Source organism: Mugil cephalus, chromosome 16 (assembly GCF_022458985.1).
Source record: "Mugil cephalus isolate CIBA_MC_2020 chromosome 16, CIBA_Mcephalus_1.1, whole genome shotgun sequence".
In the NCBI taxonomy this organism is placed as follows: Eukaryota; Metazoa; Chordata; class Actinopteri; order Mugiliformes; family Mugilidae; genus Mugil; species Mugil cephalus.
The window spans coordinates 14783188-14802697 of NC_061785.1; the positions used below are offsets into that span (position 1 = coordinate 14783188).

General features: G+C 39.9%; 2 protein-coding genes across 2 annotated transcripts in view; one reads left to right on the forward strand and one right to left on the reverse strand.

The window, feature by feature from the left end:
- Positions 1-576: 576 nt before the first annotated feature.
- LOC125022534 (ras-related protein Rab-26) overlaps positions 577-19510 on the reverse strand; it is a 79655-nt gene continuing 60721 nt past the window's right edge. Inside the window, exons 6-9 of the mRNA XM_047609245.1 lie at positions 7487-7552; positions 5918-5974; positions 5228-5304; positions 577-2110 (exon numbers count right to left, since the gene is read on the reverse strand). Coding sequence (XP_047465201.1) covers positions 2008-2110; positions 5228-5304; positions 5918-5974; positions 7487-7552 — 303 coding nt within the window. The 3' untranslated portion in view covers positions 577-2007. The remainder of the gene's footprint in view (positions 2111-5227; positions 5305-5917; positions 5975-7486; positions 7553-19510) is intronic.
- On the forward strand, positions 15238-17944 carry LOC125022533 (mediator of DNA damage checkpoint protein 1-like). Its single transcript, XM_047609244.1, has 3 exons — positions 15238-15387; positions 15942-16936; positions 17194-17944. Exons 2-3 carry the CDS (start codon positions 15979-15981, stop codon positions 17253-17255), a joined length of 1020 nt encoding a protein of 339 aa, XP_047465200.1. The 5' UTR covers positions 15238-15387; positions 15942-15978; the 3' UTR covers positions 17256-17944.

Sequence of the window (19510 nt, forward strand, 5' to 3'; positions counted from 1 at the left end):
TGTGTGCACGTACCTGGAAGAATTGATGCTGTCTTGAAGGCAAAGGGTGGTCACACCAGATACTGATTTGATTTAGATTCACTGCATTTTGATAATTGATGAAAATAAACTATTAACAGCTCACAACACACACACCTGCATAAAACGTTTGCACTTTCAGTTTCACTACTCCGTTCTAATGTAAAGAAGGTCTTCTGATGTTTAGATAAAAATATTGTGGAAGTGTCTTAACATAGTATATGAACTCCAAGTCATCAATTATCTCAATTGAGCAGAGGAGAGAGACGATTTTAGATTTGCAATAATTTAGTTGCGAACATGTGTCCAGCTTTCATACCCACCTTCAGATACATCCAGGATTCAGGCGTGATTCTTATCCTGGTGCTGACAGACAGACCTGCTGATTGGCTGAAAACTGTCTCCTGTCTCTGCTGATCCGAAGAGTTCTGAGAGTCAGGAGAACAAATTTCCAAAGCACTGTAAAAGAAGGCATTAGACCAGACAGATCATTGTATTGTGCAGGACGATTCGCCACAGTAAATCTTGCAATTGCAAATAACTGCCAGGAGATGGCGCTTCAGATCCACAGGAGAAGTGTATTCACTCTTCCAGGTTTCAGCTTTATTTTGAACACAGGAGCTTGATACAATACAAATCTCAGTTAAGTTACAGTATACAGATTACAAGTTAACAATAAATTAATAACATCCGATTCATTCTAAAATTATGTGTTGTAAAACCTTTACTCATATGTAAGTCCTGAAAAACCATCTTTGATCGAACATCTGGTAAAGTAAAAGTGTTCTTACCAATGGATGGAACCACTAAAAAAAAAAGAGTCAAAACAGCTGTTTAAAGTCCTTTTCATTTAAGCCAACATGTCATAGCAGCACTGGATTTCGCAACACACAACCAGATCCCACTTCTGTTGAGGGTCAACCAACTCTGCAAGAACCTCAGCAGGGAAAATGGCAAAATAGTTTACCACAACTTTTTAGCAAATAGCAAATGTTTTTTTTTATTATTCTTATTATTATTCCAGGCAGTTAACCAAATAATAGAACTTCCAGTTACCTTTGTTTTTGGACAGTTTTTAACCAGATTTCCTGCAAATGCTCTGACTTTGAGTTACAAAAAAAGATCAGATGCTCTATTTTCCCTTCACTTTTTTTTTTTTTAAAAAAAAGTACTGTTTCGAAATGTATCTATGCAGATTAAAACCTATTTATGCAATAAAGTATACTTTTCCAGAAATCTACATAACGCAGAGAACAGAAGGGGTCAGTTAAGTATTTTACTGATGGTGCTGTTTTCAATATTTATTAGCGTCTCCTGCTTAATGAGGGAGATTTCATGAAGTTTCCTGTATTAAAATGAACTGTGTATAAAAGTTCAAGAGCTCAAATCACGTTTCACAGGTGTATCAGTGTTATTAAAACGGTTGTCGCATGATATCCTGTACACAAACAGCACACGGTGCCGTTCGACAGCTCGCATTAGGTGCAGTAGCGTATTTGTACAAATGTGTTTCTAATACTTGAACGAGACCGACTGGTTTGATAGTCAACATAGTTTCTTCAGATATAGTTTTGCTTCAACGAGACAGGCTTTTACAAACGACGAGGCTTTCAGGGCACAGAATTAGAATTACATTTAAACTATGTACATCACTGACGGAGAGCGGCACAGAGTGGATGAAATAGGCTGTGAAGTAGACAAACATAAGTGTGTGTGTGTGTGTGTGTGTGTGGACATGCATGTCTATGTGCGAGCATGTTGACAGGGGTTATTTTACATTCACAGTTGCAGTGGAAAGGTGGGTTTGGAGAGAGAGCGTATTGGGCACATGTGACCATAGGGAAATAACACAAACACTGAGAACTGCAGGGTCATTTCCAGGCGCACCGACTCCGACTTATTACAGAGTCTAACTGAATGTACCTGTTCTCTCTCTCTCTCACACACACACACAAATGCGCGCACACACACACAGACATAGGATGCGGTCTATGAACGGCAGCAGCCGGCAGTCCTCATTTCTTTGTCGACGTACTGCTGCAGCTGAAACTTTGGCTCGTCTGGCTCCTTCATGGTCCTGTGCTTGAGTTCTCTGAGGGAGAGGGAGACAGAAAGCGACAGCTGCCAACTAACACTAAACTAAATTGTGTCATTTCAATACAGTTTGAAAAAGGTTTAAATGCTGCATATTGTTATGTCCTAGGAATTACTTCTGATCAACTTTGGAGATGACAGTTTTGTATCTTCTCGTAGGACTTTTTTGTCTTGTTCCTTTTAAATGTTTTTTGTACGTATATGTTAGTTGTTTAAGTCTGTGGCCACTTAACATATTTTTGTAGTCATTTCCAGTATATTTGCTTGTTTTAAAACTAATTTTAAAGAAAAGGTCCTGTCTAGGGCCCAGTAGCCCTTCAGGGTGCTGGACCATTGACTGTAAAATAAGTGGACATCATGACAGCTTCCCAAAACAGAAGCCAAAGTAAGTAGAGCTCCCCCTGGTGGCTGGCTGCAGTATGGAAGAGCGTAACACTACCTCATTGAAAAGCTCACGCCTCCTGACAGAAAAACAAAGCAGAATTTGCCACGTTGTGTGTTGTTCTTTGAACAATTTTAAAGCTAAAACTCTTGAGATTTTCTCTGCTCCATGAGAGGGGGACAAAAAGAAATTCATAGCTTCAGGCCATAAAAATAAATAAATAAAATGACAAAGATGGAAAGCCTTGGGACAATGATAGTCAATATGTGTAAGTATGCAGCACTTAGACACTTAATCACTTTAAATTGTGATGCTAACGTTAGCTGATGTCAGTCAGACATCAACAGAGCTGTTAGTTACTATATTAAGAATCTAAATTAATGTTAAAAAGTCAACGTTGATTAAGCTTCATGCTGTATTTATGTCAGGATTAATTCATTTATCATTATGATTATGAATTGACGACAGATGTCACACATTAACTGGAGATTCAGTGAGATAAGAGTAAATGTCTGGGTGTGACACCTCCAGCCACTGAGTGGGCTCGTTCACCCATCTCTCAGTCGGTAGGCTGACAGGTATTTCTTCAAGTTTTTCTATGTAATGCCGCAGATCATTATATATGAGTTACATTATATATGTGTCTGCCTGACTAACAGTAGCCATTTCGCCTGTTTTCCGGCCGACAAATGCTTGCTTAGCAAAATAAACACCGACTACTATGGGGGCATTTGCATTTACCAGTTGTGGTTTGTTTTCACCCAAATTGGGGTGTGGCCTAATTTGCTAGGTCATAAGCTCCACCCCCTCCATGTTTGTGGATAGTACTGTTGTTTCAGACTAGTTTTGTTCTAGTTAATTATTTGATACTATAAAAACAGATATCGTGATGATTGACAGGCGCCATTGACAATCGTTCCATGATGTGGCCCCACAGGAAATGAGAGTTGGGTAAAAAACAACAACAACAAAAATAATAATAGCAATATATATTATTATGGAAGGAAGTGGAGACGAGTTGTCCATTTTTTCTACAGTTTATGAGAAAGGTCATTCAGTAGTTCTTCCACGATTACACTATTAATCAGCTCATTAGAAAAACCATAATTCATGATTCAATACAATATTAACAGAGACCTGGACGATTTTTCAATCCATCAAAAAATGATTTCTATTAATATTTCAGTGCTGAAGTAGTGTGCTGTTGTCGTACCTGCATTGTCAGTTTCCGTAAAAATATTTTTTTCCCTGGGTTTCACTCACATTAGTGTGTTTTTGTAAAAAAGTAAAATGGAGAAAAACACAATGCGGAAGAGATGAAAAAATTGGATGAGTCATAGAGGAGAAGAGAGTTTTGGAGAGAAAAAGAAGATGTAGAGATTGAAAATGTTTTTCCGTGAGCTAGAGGATGACTACAAGAAATGATCTGGTGCTATACCCAGACTATGCTACGCTATTTCTGGCAACACCCCACGGTGCCAGCCTGTTACCATAACAAAGCTATAAATGTAAAGCAGCTCCCACACAAACTGTCGGACTCCACCAGTTAGAGAGAAAGACAGTAAAAATAGTATCATAGTTTCTGTTGTAGTTGAGAGGAACCTTTTTACATGTTGATCTTATATTAACGACTGACTTTGAGTCTCTGTATATAACAACACTTACTCGTTAAAACTCTGCCTCCCTGTGACATGAAAATGCTGGTGGTATATTAAAGAACACAAAAGGTGTACGAGTAATGACACTTTCTGTTTCTTTCATTTATGTTTTCCCACTGGGTAGATTACTGTACGGTAAATAAACAATGCTTGGAGTCTAGCCAGACTCAGCACGTCACTAGATGCGTTTCCATTACAGTTTTTTGCAAAATTTGGCGAATGAGCTGTAAGGAAGATGGATTGAGGAAAATGGACTTCAAACGCCCCCCCCACCAGATCCCCTGCGTTATCTCTAGTGACGGGAGATTGGAAAAAGGAAAAAGTGTTTCCATTGCAATTTTGTGCTTCACTTTTATATCGATACGGCTGAAAAACCACCTCATGATGGTGCGAAATAGTTTTACTGATATTTGAGAGTTTTTTTTTTTTTTTTTTTTTAATATAGGGTTTCTATCACCAGCTTTATGTTGCAATATTTAGGGCAAAACACTTTAGGGCTGTTCATTCAATTAGTTCTTAATGTCCATGTTATTCCTTAAATCACGGCTGACATTTGTGTCATTCCCAGACAAAAGGGACTTCCAGAAAAATCAATCCTTATGAAGTTACCTGCTCATAACTCCAGACCATTGTTCCTTCAACAAGCAGCACTGAAATGTAACTAAATACCTTTTCTGAGGCAGCGTCTTGAAGCACATTCAGTGTCATTCAGCTTTACATGCTGACTCCACTACATTTAAATTGTAAAAGATTTTAGAAGCTATTATACATTTTTATTCATTTTATTTTATTAAAAGATCTTTAATGCCCAGACACACAACTGATTTGATTGTATTCACCATCTGATTTGCTGTGCACGGATTCTTAGTTCCTTTTTGTGAAATTCTAAATTTCCTTTCATTTCCCAGAATCTTTCTTCAAATAAATCATGAAATGACATGAGCGCATGAGTGTGTTATTGCTTAAGAATTCAGCCTGCATCTCGTGAAAGTAACATGGTGCAAGTGCATGTACTTGGTTCGTGTGACACCAGATCACCCAGGGAGCACAGTGTGTTGTTGTGTGCGTTACTCACTTGGCCACAGCGGTGAAGGCCAGCTCCACGTTCAGTCCAGATTTAGCACTCGTCTCCATGAAGGGCACGCCAAACTCCTGCACAGAGAGAGTCTGCTATGAGGTGTTTGATTTTGTTTGTGTGTGTGTGGACTTGGCGCTCTGTGTCCATCCCAGGGAGGACAAAATGACGTTACGCTGTGAGAGAAATCAAGTTCATGAGTAATTTAGAATTTGGAGGATTTAGATGTTGAGCCGGGATTTAGAGCATCCGGAGAGGGACTGATCAATACCAATACTCTGAAAACACTTTCAGTGGGTGCTGAGATCTGGATTTGGAAACTAACGCTGTCTCAGTATTACCTCTGAGTGCGTTACCTTGACAGCTGAAGTCCTTCTGCCACATCATCATATTTATTCTAACGCATCTCAGAGCTAATTTGAGGGAAACGACCTGTAAAATGAAGTAAGCCAGTCGCTGCCATTTATTCCAAACAATAACAACATTATGTTCCTCCATAATTAAACACATAATTACACGCACTAATCACGACACAGCAGCTACACAGGGGGCGTTCCGGGGTTCACGGACGTGACCTGGAGGGCAGATTATACAGCACGTCTTGTGTTGTTGTGACATGTGTCAAACTGCATGTGTGCTGTACAGTGTGTGAAGTATGTGGGCAGTCATGGTGAACAACAGAAAGCTCACCTTTGCCAGTCTCTCGCCTTCCTCTCGCTTCACCACCCTGTCATGTTGGGTGTCAGCCTGAACACATTAGACACATAATACAAAGTTAGAAACTGTCAACAGTGTCTAGAGGTAATGAGGGAACCCGTGTCGTTGGTGGTGTGACATGCAGTACACGAGCTCATTCTCTTTCACGTCAATTTAACGCTGAGACATTTTCATGTTTTAACACCTGCTTGAAGATTTTTAGCTGCTTTTTCTAAAAACGAACACACACTGAAGATGGGGGCACACATGTCATCGCCTGGTGTTGTCACACTCGTCACAATATGAGTCTGGTAACATGCAATTTGGATTTCACTGACAAGGTTTAACCAAATACAGGGAACATATACGTCTGCATGTAACTGGATTGTCCTGCAGCTAATAAGATAAGATTAATTATGTTGTGTGTGTTTAATAACAAATGCTTTAATCACTTTTAAACTTATTCTGCTGAAGGAAGGAAACTTTGGACTGGCTTCCATGTTGTAGCAAAAAAATATTTGTCTAGATATTTTTTCATTTGCAGAAGGTGCCTGTAAACAAGCTCTTCAAGCTAAACTAATGCATGTGTTGTTTTGCAGCTCTTCTTGCTAGCATGTTAGCAAATAGCTGCTGATGCTCGTGGCTAACTCAGCCTTTCGCTACTTTGCAGGTTGGCCATGTGAGTGGAATGTGCATTGGAAAAATACCACAAAAAGCCCAACTTGAAACAACACGCTAAAAATAAATATAAAATCTGACTAGCTACATGTTAGCAGACGTTTGCCTGTGTGCACATGGAGCAAACACAAACATCAGCATCAACACAATGTGACTTCCTGAATAAAGTCTTCTTTTAGCTCCATTTATGTCTCCACCAATTCCTGAGCAATATGTGCGGTGATTGAGCCTTGAGGCTGGTATGAGAGCAGAATCTGCCACAACTGCAGACTCATTTTAAAAACAGTAAATTTAACAAATGGATTATGGACTAATAGTGGTCTCTAAACCTTAATTAACCCTTAGCTTGTTTTCTGCCCCTGAAGGAGCAAACTAGCTGTAAACATTAGCACATTTGGGTAAACATTTTATTAGTTGTAGTTGATAAGTTGCAGTAAACTTTAATTACAAACTGAGCAGCCATGAAGTAGCTTTGCCGTTAATTAGGTTTCTGTTGACCTGAAGAATGGAAGCCTGATATTCATTCTCACTGGCTCGCCATAGTTTTCTAGCAGCAGCAAAAAAAAAAATAAATAAATAATTCTCCACTGTGTTCAGCGGCTTTAGAAGCATAAAATGAAAATTGCCTAAAGTTGAACGGCAGAATTGGGTTGTAATATTTAAAATACGACTATTCTCCTGTCGCTGGATCCATGGCTAATACATAAATGTCAAATACTGATTTGTTAAGCTTTAATACTCTTCATATTTGACATACATAACCATACAATAAAGTACTCAGTCCTTGCTTTCAGGCACATTCCCCCGCTGTACCACCATCCATTATGCCTCCTTCCCTCCCTCTACGAGTCCATCTGTCTCCCAGTGTTGGCAACAAGGTCTCACCTTGTTGCCCAGCAGCATGACGACCACGTCTCGCTGGGCGTACTCATGAATCTCAGTCAGCCATGCCTGGAGATGCAAAAAGAGCAGTTACAACATGTAAAACAGAAAGAGAAGGAAACGGGGCGCGTACAGAGACAGGTGTGATGGGACAGGAGATAAAGACTGAGGAGATGGATGGCACCACAGGGACTGAGAAAGGGAGAAAGACAAAAGAGTCATTTGCTATTCACTGCCTCCAGTTCATCTTGTCGCCCTGTCTTTACTCCAGAGCTTCTCCTCTTCGCCCACCTTCTCTTATCCTCTTGCTTCAGTTCATCCATTTCCTTTCAATTACAGGCCAGTGGCCTCTTGACTTTAAAAGCACTTCATGTATCTGGAGGTCAGCCTCACCCTCGATGTTTGTTTACCGGAGGCTAAATGTTCCCAACCCACTTTCAGAAAATTTTGAAAAACCCAATGAGCAGGGATGTGATCAGTTCTATCCAACTGAGACAAGATGATTAATGAAGCTAAAAAAAGAGACAGAGCAAGAAAGAAACGGCTGCAGTATGGACTGATGTGATTAGTACCGAGCATGTCCTTCTTTACTGTCAGAAAATATTTTGTAATACACACAAAGAAAAATGAGTAAATGTACTTGGCAAGGTTCCAGTATGCTGATTATAGGTAATGCAATCATGATGGGTCTGGTTTGAATACGGGAATAACAGTAAACATGACATTTGAAGGGAGGTTGTGGTGGACAGTTATGGACAAATGACACTTGCTGCACAATGAGACCAACCTGCTTGTCAAAGCGAATCATTGCTGTTGTTATGTTCTGGGAGTTTGAGCTTAGTATCAGGGAGGACGAGATGGTTGGCTGATATTAACTTATCACAGACTGGCTAGTATCAGCAATTATATGCAGATACGAAATAACAACTAAAAACTATAACACACTACGCCAAGACATGTGAGTCACAAACTATTGCATTGTCCCAGACATTATTTTTAGCAAAACATTTCCAAATATAGTCTGTCCTATTTGCTACTTATCTCTGTTAGGTTCTTTTCTCTTGTCCTTCTTTTTTTGTTTTTTGTTTTTTTTTTGTTTTTATTGTATTTGCTGCGCCCATGTTGTTAAATTAGAGGGGATTTTTTTTATTTATTAATGTGTTTCTTGGGTCTATTTGTACATTGTTATCTCACAGCCATTGTACAGAAGGGAGAACATAAGGGTTTGATGTGGATGATAACAATAGGAGTATGGCATGCCAGGAAATCTACATTAAAAATGATCCCGTCAAATTACATTTGTTTTATAGAAATCTAAAAATAGAGCTAGAAAGAATAGGAGCATCAGGCTTCTCCATACATATGGATACATCATAGTTATGAAATGTAATTATTATTATTGGCTGTAATTATTATGACAGTTGAATCGGTTGACTTAAAAATTCATGACTTTTGGTGAAAGGCAGAGATGGTGTAATAGAAAAAGAACAACAAAAAAACACCACTGAGATGCTGACTTTGTTCTGAATGTGCTCGTTTTGATACATCACTGTGACTAATCTTTCTCTTAAGCTAATGTGATTGATTTATCTGGATTAGTAACTTTTTTACATCTATGCTCTTCATAACAAACCAAATGGTGAGAAAATCTGTGAAACACTGAGTGAGATGTGGATCTGTCCAGATTCCTGTAGCAATACGGCTGCTATGTTGATGCATTACTGCAAAAAAAGGCAAAAAGGTGTGTATTTGTGCTATTGCTCCAGACTGCATCAGTCACTGCCAGAATGAGGCACACTCAAAATGCATTGTAATGTGTGGAAAATATAATTATGTCTTGTTCCGGTGGATTAATTTGTCTAACATGAATCAATGTAATGAAAGCTTTAAATATAAATGCTTCTGAAATAAAAGCTCTCTGCTATAATTTTGATTAAAAATTGCATTAAAAATAAGATCTAATAAAATTAAATGGTCAAAATGTATTAATAGGATTATTAATTCAGGGCACAGTAATTTACATTAAAAGCGTGTAGCTGCCCTACATTCATGTTTCTAACAACACCAGATGATTATGGAAATAATTACAGTTATGTAAATTACTGTCCCTTATTCCCTGAACAGATCCCATATGCGTGTGCGAGATTAAATGTAAATCTAATTTTTTCTGTCATTATACGTTAAAATAACAGTTGGAATCTTCTTCTAGTAAAATGCACATTGTAGATAAGGATAACGAACAATGAACCCATGACTATTTGTATTAACTTTCCAGCGCGCCTATGTTTCCGTTCATGGGCGAGCATGAAGGTCAGTTATATAATTTCTCCCATTAAGCGCAGATAAGCACAACAAAAAAAGATATGAGTGAGGAAATAGACGGGCTGTGCAACAGTAACAGTAAAATACATAAAAGCATTTAAGAGCAGCTCAAGGTGAAACTGTTTGAAAGAGAGAGTCGAGGTTATGTTGGTGAAAGGAGATGGGACATTTAGTAAATACTGCGGTTGTAGGCAAGAGGTCAGAAACACATGGCCTTCAACAAATGGGCCAATTCACAGAACTGAAAAGAATCACGCAGTCTTTCCTTAGGACTGAACATCCTGTGTATTTGCATCATATGTTGGTTTTTACATGGGACGCATGTATGGATGAATGCTTTGACTATAACATTCTTCATGTACGATGACACAGCTACACAAACCCAGCAGAACAAGAGCAGGTTACTGGACTCCAAAGCTGTGTTCACACACTTCATTTTAATGTAAGCCAGAGATATAAAGCCATTAAGTCCAACTTCGGTCACTATGTGATGGAAATGATGTGCCATATATCAAAGTTACGTTGGATTGGACTGTTTTTCTACACTCCGACAACGTGGTGACACGTCAACCAATCACATGCCTTTGTTTCACCAGTTGTGACAGCGCACAAGTGTGCCACATTTAATTGGCTTGAAAATGATTATTTATTTAATGAAAATAATTAGTCTTGGTTCATCTATACCAGCGACGTAGTGACAGGCAGAACAATTAAATATTCTTCCACTAGATGGCAGAAGGTGGACAATTAACCTGACATCTACCTGTTGCCATTCAGTCATAGTAATGGATAAATACTTGACAAGAAAAAGTCTAATCTGAACTGGGTCCTTGAGAATGTTTTGACCCAGGCGAAGGTCCTAGTTTGAATAGTGGTCAGAAGAAAGCAAAAGGGCTCAACTCAAGGTTCTTTATCCATTGGATTTCCTTTTACAGAGGAACGAACCGAGCCGACTCCATTCTGCTTAGTGTGTAGGGGAAAAGCCGTTTAACAGAGCCACGGTTCCAAGCAAACATAACACCACCTCCAAACACAACACTGTAGATGATGGGTAGATGATCATTATTTATACATTGTGACATTTTAATTTGGTGGTGTGCCGTGGGACTTTTCTAATGTTAAAAATGTGTCATGGCTGAAGAAAGCTTTGGAAAAACTGTACTAGGAAGCAGCGCATAGCTTGAAGCCTGTCAAATGACCTATTTTGCCATCCTATGGATCAATTAAAAAAAAAAAAAATAAAATGTTAATCTCCATATAATTGGCAAAGAGTGCAAATGCAAAGCAAGACAGCGCTTGATAAACTGTGGCTGTCTGATATTTAATAGGTACTAGAGGGCTGTAAATTAAAACTCATGGACTAAGCTATTAAGGGACTTCCAGGCAAATATTTACTGTGGGCCTCTGCTGACCCCACATATTTTTGCCTAAGTTCCTATAAAGTCCAGCAATGAAACATGTCTCTGTTTGTGGTATTTAGATATTGACACAAATGACCCAGAACTGACTCTAGTGGATATTAGTGCTCCAGTGGTGAAAATAGTTTGGTATTTATAACCAGTCTGATGGATGAACCATGGCTGTTGGGGCTCTTGAGGGTGTTGGGCTCCTTGGTGGTCGTCCATTTTGCCCAGTTTGTAATCTATCTTTGCCATGGCTCCACAAAGTAGATCAAATTTCAGCTTTGTTAAAAAATGCTTCCAATATAAGTTCTGTCACTGGCAAACAACTTTTTTCACTGTTAACTTCTTTCAAATGAGCCTGAAGTGCTAGAGAATCTTGCAGCAACACTTCATAATACGCTCTTTCAGCAGAGAAAATATTTCAAATTTCCTCCAAAGTGTTCACACAGTCACATCTTTGAAACGATTCCAAACATTTAAGAAGTTTCTTGAATTGTTTTGTAAACCTGAAGGGATCAGGCCACAAATCTCTCCATTTTCCTCAGAGCCACAATGTACACCTCCACTATTGCTGGCTTTTGACCTCAAACATTGTGAACAAATCCCTGTGTCAACTGATATTGTTTACATTCCCTTCCAGTGTCACAATCCCATTTCAGATTGTGTAAAGATTATTGAGGGAAAAAAAGACAGCGTATTTATTTGTATCTTTTACAGCAATTTGCTAATGGAGCCAACTGAACTGAAAAGTTCTCAGCAAGGGTTTTAGTACCGATGCAGTACACAAAAGAAATATAACCGTCAAATGTAACCTAAGTGGAGAAACCCAGCTGAGCAGAGAGCTCCTGTTAACATTTCAAGCCTGAATGAGTCAAATATTGACTCTGTCTGACTAGCAGGAGGCAGAGGCAAATATATTTTATTACTATTGGGTGAAACAGCCAAGAGAAAGGTCAGGTTCCTTTCTCCTTCACACACTTATGATATTGTACTGCACATGCACGCACATACACATGTTTGTTTGGCTCTATTTGTGAAGACACTCATTGGCATAACGCACTCCCTAGCCCCCTATCCTAACTCTATCTGAACTAAATGCCTAACCCTAATCCCAACCCCTTATCCCTAACCCTAGCACACTTTTGGAGGACACTTGTTAACATAACGCACTCCCTAGCCCCTTATCCTAACTCTATCTGAACTAAATGCCTAACCCTAATCCCAACCCCTTAACCCTAACCCTAGCACACTTTGGGAGGACACTCATTAACATAATGCATTCCCTAGCTCCTTACCCTAACCCTAAGCATCTGAACTAAATGCCTAACCCTAACCCCTTAACCCTAAAACTCTTTGTGAGGACACTCGTTGACGTAATGCATTCCCTAGCTCCTTACCCTAACCCTAAGCATCTGAACTAAATGCCTAATCCTAATCCTAACCCTCTTTGTGGTGTAAAACTCAAACTGGTCCTCATAAAGAGAGCTGTACAAGAACACACACACGTTCATCTCTTCCTTTGTGTGCATCATCAGACGAAGACCACTCAGATCAGCGGTAATCCCTCCCCTCGTCTAAAGGTTTACAGTATCCTGTGAGGTTTACATCACTTCATTACGCCGAGATTAATGCGCTGAGCCCTCACCCTGCAGCTCCGACTCCCAACTACATGTGAACCTGCCAATTACTCACGCAGCCTTGAAAGATCTCGGCGGCCTGTGGGTGGATTACGGGGAAAGTGAGGAAAGAGCACAGCTTTCTGAGCAGCGAACAAACTTCAAAGGACTCGCTGTCAACGCCGAGCGTCAGGGTTCATGAGTACGTGGGAGTGGGACACGTGTATGGGTTGGTATACATGTGATAGCTTTTGACAGAGATTTACAGACTTGGTACACCTATAACTTTGACACTTTGACTTTGTGTACAGTCACCCAAATTCAAAGACTGGTTGTCGAGGGATACAGACCTGTCCTGGTTTCGGGCTTATCACTAAAAGGGCTTCTATAGCATCAAGTTATCTCTCTGCTGACTGTATATTTTAGTAGTGTAAAAGAAGATGCAAGCTTCACAGGTTCCAAGACATGCCAAGAAAAAAAAAATCTATCTACCAGTTACAGACAGTCTTTGGGGCCCTGGAAGTCTCCAGATAATGGCACACTCTCATTTGCATATTACTACAGCTGAACTTAGTGGGTTTCTTCTAAATAGATAAGGAAAATGTGTCAGTGTTGATATATCTCAAAATGATTCACTGTCTCTCACTGGTTCAAATAAGATAAATATATATATTATAATGTCACCAAGGTTGTCTGCAAATATAGAAGGATTTTTGTCTTGTTTTTGAGAGTCATTTTTATTTTTACCTATGGTGGCCAGTGTGATAAAATTGCAACTGAATATGTGTTTTTTATTTTTTTATTTTAAAGGACTGCCTTACATTTTCCATTATTCTTGCAGGACATAATTAGTATTTTCTACAGAAGAGGTAATAATCAGTCAAAATGGGTGCAGACTAAGAGGTCACACACTCAGGAAGAGAATTCTGTGACAAGAGGCCAAAGAATGTAAGAGAAATTCAACAAAGTGTACTAATGATAGTTGAAAAAACAGTGGAAAATGGGTGGATGCCAAGATGTGCAGATTTCAACCTTGAAGCAATACAACTGACACAGCTGATTGCCAAACTTTTACTGTGGGGAAACACCATGCTGGTTGCAGGCTTGTAGCTTTGGGTGGACTTAAAGTGTGTTCACACTAGCAGTGACAGAGCAACAAGGTGTAACACATTTTTAACGGAAGCGCCAGATATGAAGCGAAAAGCTAACATAGCTATAAGATGCACGGAATGGTGGTTGTGCTGGTTTCAACATTTTTTTTTTGTTGAGTGCTCGAATGGCACTCCAGTGGTATCAGTGCCCCTGGCTTGTAGTGAGAAAGCACAATCAAATGGAATGTGTTGAGGGCATATTCTTCTCAAATAGAGATCAGTGTGATAAAGAGAAAAAGCTCCATTCATACATCAGGAAAATGTTAAGATCATGCTAGTTTGACTAAGGAACTTTTTGGGGTGGGAATATCCACTAGCAACCAGAGGGCGACGAGTGAATCGCATTGTGTGGATGGAGCTTTAGTATTGGAGGATACTGTACATCGTCCAGGAGTCACCAGGGTACGACATTTTCCTGGAATATTCTGCTTTTATCTTTGAGAACAAAATTGCTGCATTGACACAACTGAAGACGCAGCCATGTTTGCAGCTCTGCGGTGCCTAGCAGGTCTACTGTTTACTTCGGGTACCACTTTACTGTGTTAGCATGCTAGCCCTAGACATAGCACAGGAACATGGATATATCCTCAGCTTGCTCACTACTTGCACAATATACTGTCTCTATTTATACACATATTTACTACATTTATACTTACTTATAACACTTAAGACCTGTTTTATTACTTAAGGCTTTTAAGATTTGGTATCTATTTCTTGTATTCTGCTTCTCCAACACAATCAACACAATCTTGACCTGTTGATGGTGCAGAAAAAAGATGTGATGTGTAATTCAATTTTAATTATTTCAGTCTAAATCAACGGTGTCTGAGATTACCATCCTTGGAGCTGCACCGCTAGCGTGGCTAAAAATGTTTCTGCCTGCAGCTGCGTTTGTGAAGCAGAGAGCGGCTAATTATGACATCCCTGAAAACACAATCTCAGAATAGTTGAGAATATTTATCTGTTAACAGGGATCACTTGACTTGAGGCACTTTGTAGAGTATTCAAGATGCAAAGCAACAGTACTCCCCCCAAACAAACACAAAATGATGAGACATACAATTCTCAACTTTGTAAACATGATATTCTTTTGCAGATAACTGACACATTATTGTTGGATGAAGAAGCTATGGGCTGTTATTAAAATAGCTGCATTTACAGAGGTCATGGCCAGACCACATACACGTGTACGTTGAGAAACTAGTTTTACTTCATTCCGTTATGAAAACAGCTGTTAATCAAGCCTGACTAGTGTGTGTGCACGGCTGTGGGTTTCTGGGCGTTATTTTGGGGAAGTTGCGGTTAAATTGGGGAGGGCTGCTGTGATGGGGAAAAACACACACAGTGATATTACAACGTGAGAAAGAGATTAGTCCAGACGAGAGGGATCTGAGACCGTGTCAGCACCGCAGGTAAACAGAGTCTTACATTTTATATTTCTCACCACATCAAAAAAGCTATAAACTAAGTTTTGTACTTAAACTGTACTTAAAGTTAGCAACTATTTCCAGAAGTTAAGTTATTTAGGACGTGTTTGCTGCTGTAGTTTAATTAAAATGACTACTTTAAAGTTGGACGTACTATGGTTGTGTAGTACTAAATGTCAGTTCACCAAGGGATTTTGCTGCAACTGAAAGAACACTACTACGTCTGTTTTCTGACATAACATTTTCGTAACAAAACGCTTCGTAACGAAAAAGGAGCCAAGCACTAAATTAATAATCTATGTAAATGTCATAACTAAATTTCTAAACCACCACTTTAAAATGAGTGGTTTTCATTTGACCTGGTTGACAAAGATTTACACAATTTTTGAGTGGTGACATAGCAGCTATAATGTGTATTGTGAAAAAGTATTGGGTGTGAAAGCTTATCTGAGTAGTCAAGATTGGCCTCCACCCTTCCCCTTTTCTTTGAATATCCTCACCCTGCCTTCTTTCACTCTCTGTTTTTCTCTTTTTCGCAGGGTTATTCACACACGAGGGCTCACGCCACCAGGCGACATGAATAAACGCTCCACTGCTACGAATGGCACTGCCCGTTCCAATGGTATCTATGCCGAGTACGTCCACAGGAGCAACACTAATAACGTGAGACAAGGACAGGGAGTCGGGCCCAGGGTTCGTCCTTTGTCCACAATCTCGCCCTCTAATGTGACCCCACACTCTCATCAGCGGAGGTGGTCAGTCGACTACTGTAAATGCAGGTCCCCCCCTGTCATTATTGTGAAGAAGAGTATGAAGGAACCACAACCTCCTCAGCGGAGCGTATCCCTGCCCCACACAGGATCCCATACCTCTTTCAAGCGCTACTCCTGCCCGCTCATTGGGTCCTTTACCTCACCAAGTCAGTCCTCATCATCTTCCTCTTCCACATGTTCCTCCTGCTCCTCGCCTCCTCCCGTCAAGACATCCGTCATCACCGGTCCTGATCCTCTCGGCTGGAAGTTGTGCCCCAAGTCCTCAGCTCGTTTTCACGCTAAGAGGCTTTCTCTGCAGATTTCCATCCCAATCATCCCTGAACCCACCACTCCGAGCCCAGAACCTTCGACCAAAACTAAACCCCCCCTCAAGCCCAAACCTTTCCGTCGCCACCACTCTGAATCTTCAGCCTTCCTCAGATCCCTGACGAACCCCTTGCCCGCGGTGACGCTCAAAGACCTCTGTGCCGTGCACCTCCGCCCGGTCACCCTTTCAGACGACTCCGACGACGTCTTCAGTGAGGAGACACGGGAGGAGGAGAAGGGGTCATCCTCAAGACCACGCAAAATACCGCCACCTGTTCCGGAAAAAACGGCCATGGCGAGACAAATAGCGCAACTGATCGCCCATTCGCGTAAACGTTGTAAGCCGCCTCGAGCAAAAAGCAAAGAAGAAGAAAACATTTACACCAGCTTGAGAAAGCGAATGCCTAAATATTCACCAAAGACTGCCGGTGTACTGCCACATGCTACTGAACCTGGTAAGCAGACATGATACTTTTATATAATCATCATAAAAAAAGAGTTCATGAGATAAATAAGGAATTTCACAGTGTACTTCCATGTACATATTCAGAGGTAATTTCTTATGAGAGTTTCCAGAACTGTCTTTCCATGACAAATAATTTAGCAATTTGCAATGTCCTTCATTCTGATTAGCTTTTCATGGATTTCCTTTATGATTTGTCAGAAAAAGAGGTGATGTAAGCCGATGGTAACAATATGTGCTGTTTTTCAGCTGGGTTAACTCGAGATATCAGCTGTGGCAGAAAGAGGCCCACCCCACACTTCCCTGGATGAGAGACCAGAGAGAAGTGAAGACTTCCCTAATCACAGACACCATTTACTAGCGGTGCTGTGTGAAGTAGATGGACCGTGTACAGTATGTCCCTGGAGACGGGACGCCATGCTCTGCCTGGTTCAGTCGAGGTATTCTCCTCGAAGGGTGGAGATTTGTACAGATAAAAACTTTTCTTGCTCACACACCAAAGTAAATGAGTGTTTTTGCTTCAGTATTTAGCGTGTATTTTTTATGCGTACTAAACATTTCTGTTGCATCTGTGCATCTTTCACCCAATCTCAACTTAATTGTTTAGGTCGGTCACAAGTAAGAGCAGCTTCAAGGGGATGAGTGGTTTTACGTAGAAAAACAATCAAAACTATAAATGTTGTGATTCCTGCTGGTTATAAATAGAAATTACAAATAACTGTGAATATATGTTTTTGACTTTACAGTATTGATATACTTTGTGATAAATGTATATCTTAATTCAAGTAGGCAAAGGGCACCGCTATCATCAGTTGATAGGAAATGAGTTTCAAAAACCAAGAATGTGGAAATCACAGGAGATAAAACATCATCATCATTTCTATTCCTTTTTTGTTTCATCCAGAAGACTTGTTGAAATTAATCATTATTTTTTTCCTGTCTATGTCTACTCTTCTGATTTAATAAAGGCAAAACCCTAAAAAATACCTGGGAAAAATAATTCAAGAGTCCAGTTTTGTTGATTAATAGTTCACAGTGATGACTTTTTTTGGGCCATATTTCTATTACTTTATTAATTTTAATAATAAAATTGTATACCAATAACTGCATAACACTTCTCAAATTTAATAGTTAACCAATTTATGCTAGTCACTAGGTTATGGATGGTAGTTGCTAGGCTAGAAATGCTAACTGCTAGTCTATTGATGCCAGTCAAGGTGTGCAAAGTAAATTACATATCTTGTGGGTGATCGAGTTACACATGCAAACTACTTACCTTCCCAAATAAACATGTCAGCTTGTCTTGTGGTATAAAGAACAGATCCTGCAATAACTCAGAGGCGCAGGCCTCTCTCACTCACTGTAGTCGAATTCTTGATCCATCACATGTAAAAATAAAGCGTGTCTTTTGTTAGCAACTTCGGACATATCAAGGAAACTGACCCCATTCTGATCCAATATCTTCGTCAACTGATACCTAATTGTAGACCTAGACTATGTCTGCCGTAAAGTTTGATACATCTTCTCATTATGTTCTTCTGAAATAAAGATGAGAATCATCTTGAGGTATACTAAAGTAAGACAATGTAAGATGGTGCACACACACATGTTCGGTAGGACTCTAATTAATCTGGGTTATGGTCCTATAGGCTGGAAGCCTCGCTGCAGGCCAGTGAGCTGTGTGATTGTTGATCACCACACACACTTACGAAGACATGCAGTGACTGCACATGCTGCATCTCAAGTTTTCTCCTCACTTGAGACTTACACATGCAGATCTAGGAAATAATCAGAGGACGGCTGTGTAGTGGCATAACTTCCAGTTGACTGTTTTAAGACCAAATTTATCCCTGAAGAAGTGAAAATCGGCCGAGAGGAATAAAATATTCACCTCTTTAAATGTAGACAAAAGAAACTAGATAAAAGCACAAGAATACAAAACTTCACATCTATTTCTCTTCAAGCTTGAAGACTGCAAACTGAGCACTGCTTGGGAAATCAAGTGTTTCTGCCAGAAAGCGGTGGCAGCTCTGAACTTGCTGCAAACCCAAGAAGACAAATTTGTGTGTTATCTTTGCCTTTTTACTGTTCAAAAGCACACGAGAGTTGATCCCACCTATACTTTGTCTTCTTTGGTTAACATTTGAATGAAAATCTCAGATCCCTTCAAGAAGTCAAATACGACTTTGTTGGCGTATGCTTTAACATTGTCTCATGTTCCTAGGACACAATGGATGATCTACACAGACAGACGTGGGCAGGCGACGCCAGTTGTGACCAGCTGGGCTAAGCTGAGGAGTGACTGTAACAACACTATTGCTCTGATCCGGTGCATGTGGGAAACAGACTTCATTTGCTACATGCTTTCTGTCTTGTGGTTGTCTGTGACAGCCTCTGTGCCTGTGACCTAACAGCATGCTAGTCTGAGTAATTCCTTGACGTCTTGTTAGCGTCCCCAGTCATTTACTGTTGGGGCTTATCTAGACTTTTTGACACTTTCAGAAGTTTTAAAACTTTAACTAGACACAAATAAATGGGTATATAATGGTCCAATGAGTGCAAATGA

Bases quoted from the DNA above. Each gene is read 5' to 3' on its own strand.
- LOC125022533 (XM_047609244.1), top strand. From the start codon at position 15,979: ATGAATAAACGCTCCACTGCTACGAATGGCACTGCCCGTTCCAATGGT. The intron at 16,937-17,193 runs GTAAGCAGACAT...GCTGTTTTTCAG, and splicing joins GCCACATGCTACTGAACCTG to CTGGGTTAACTCGAGATATC.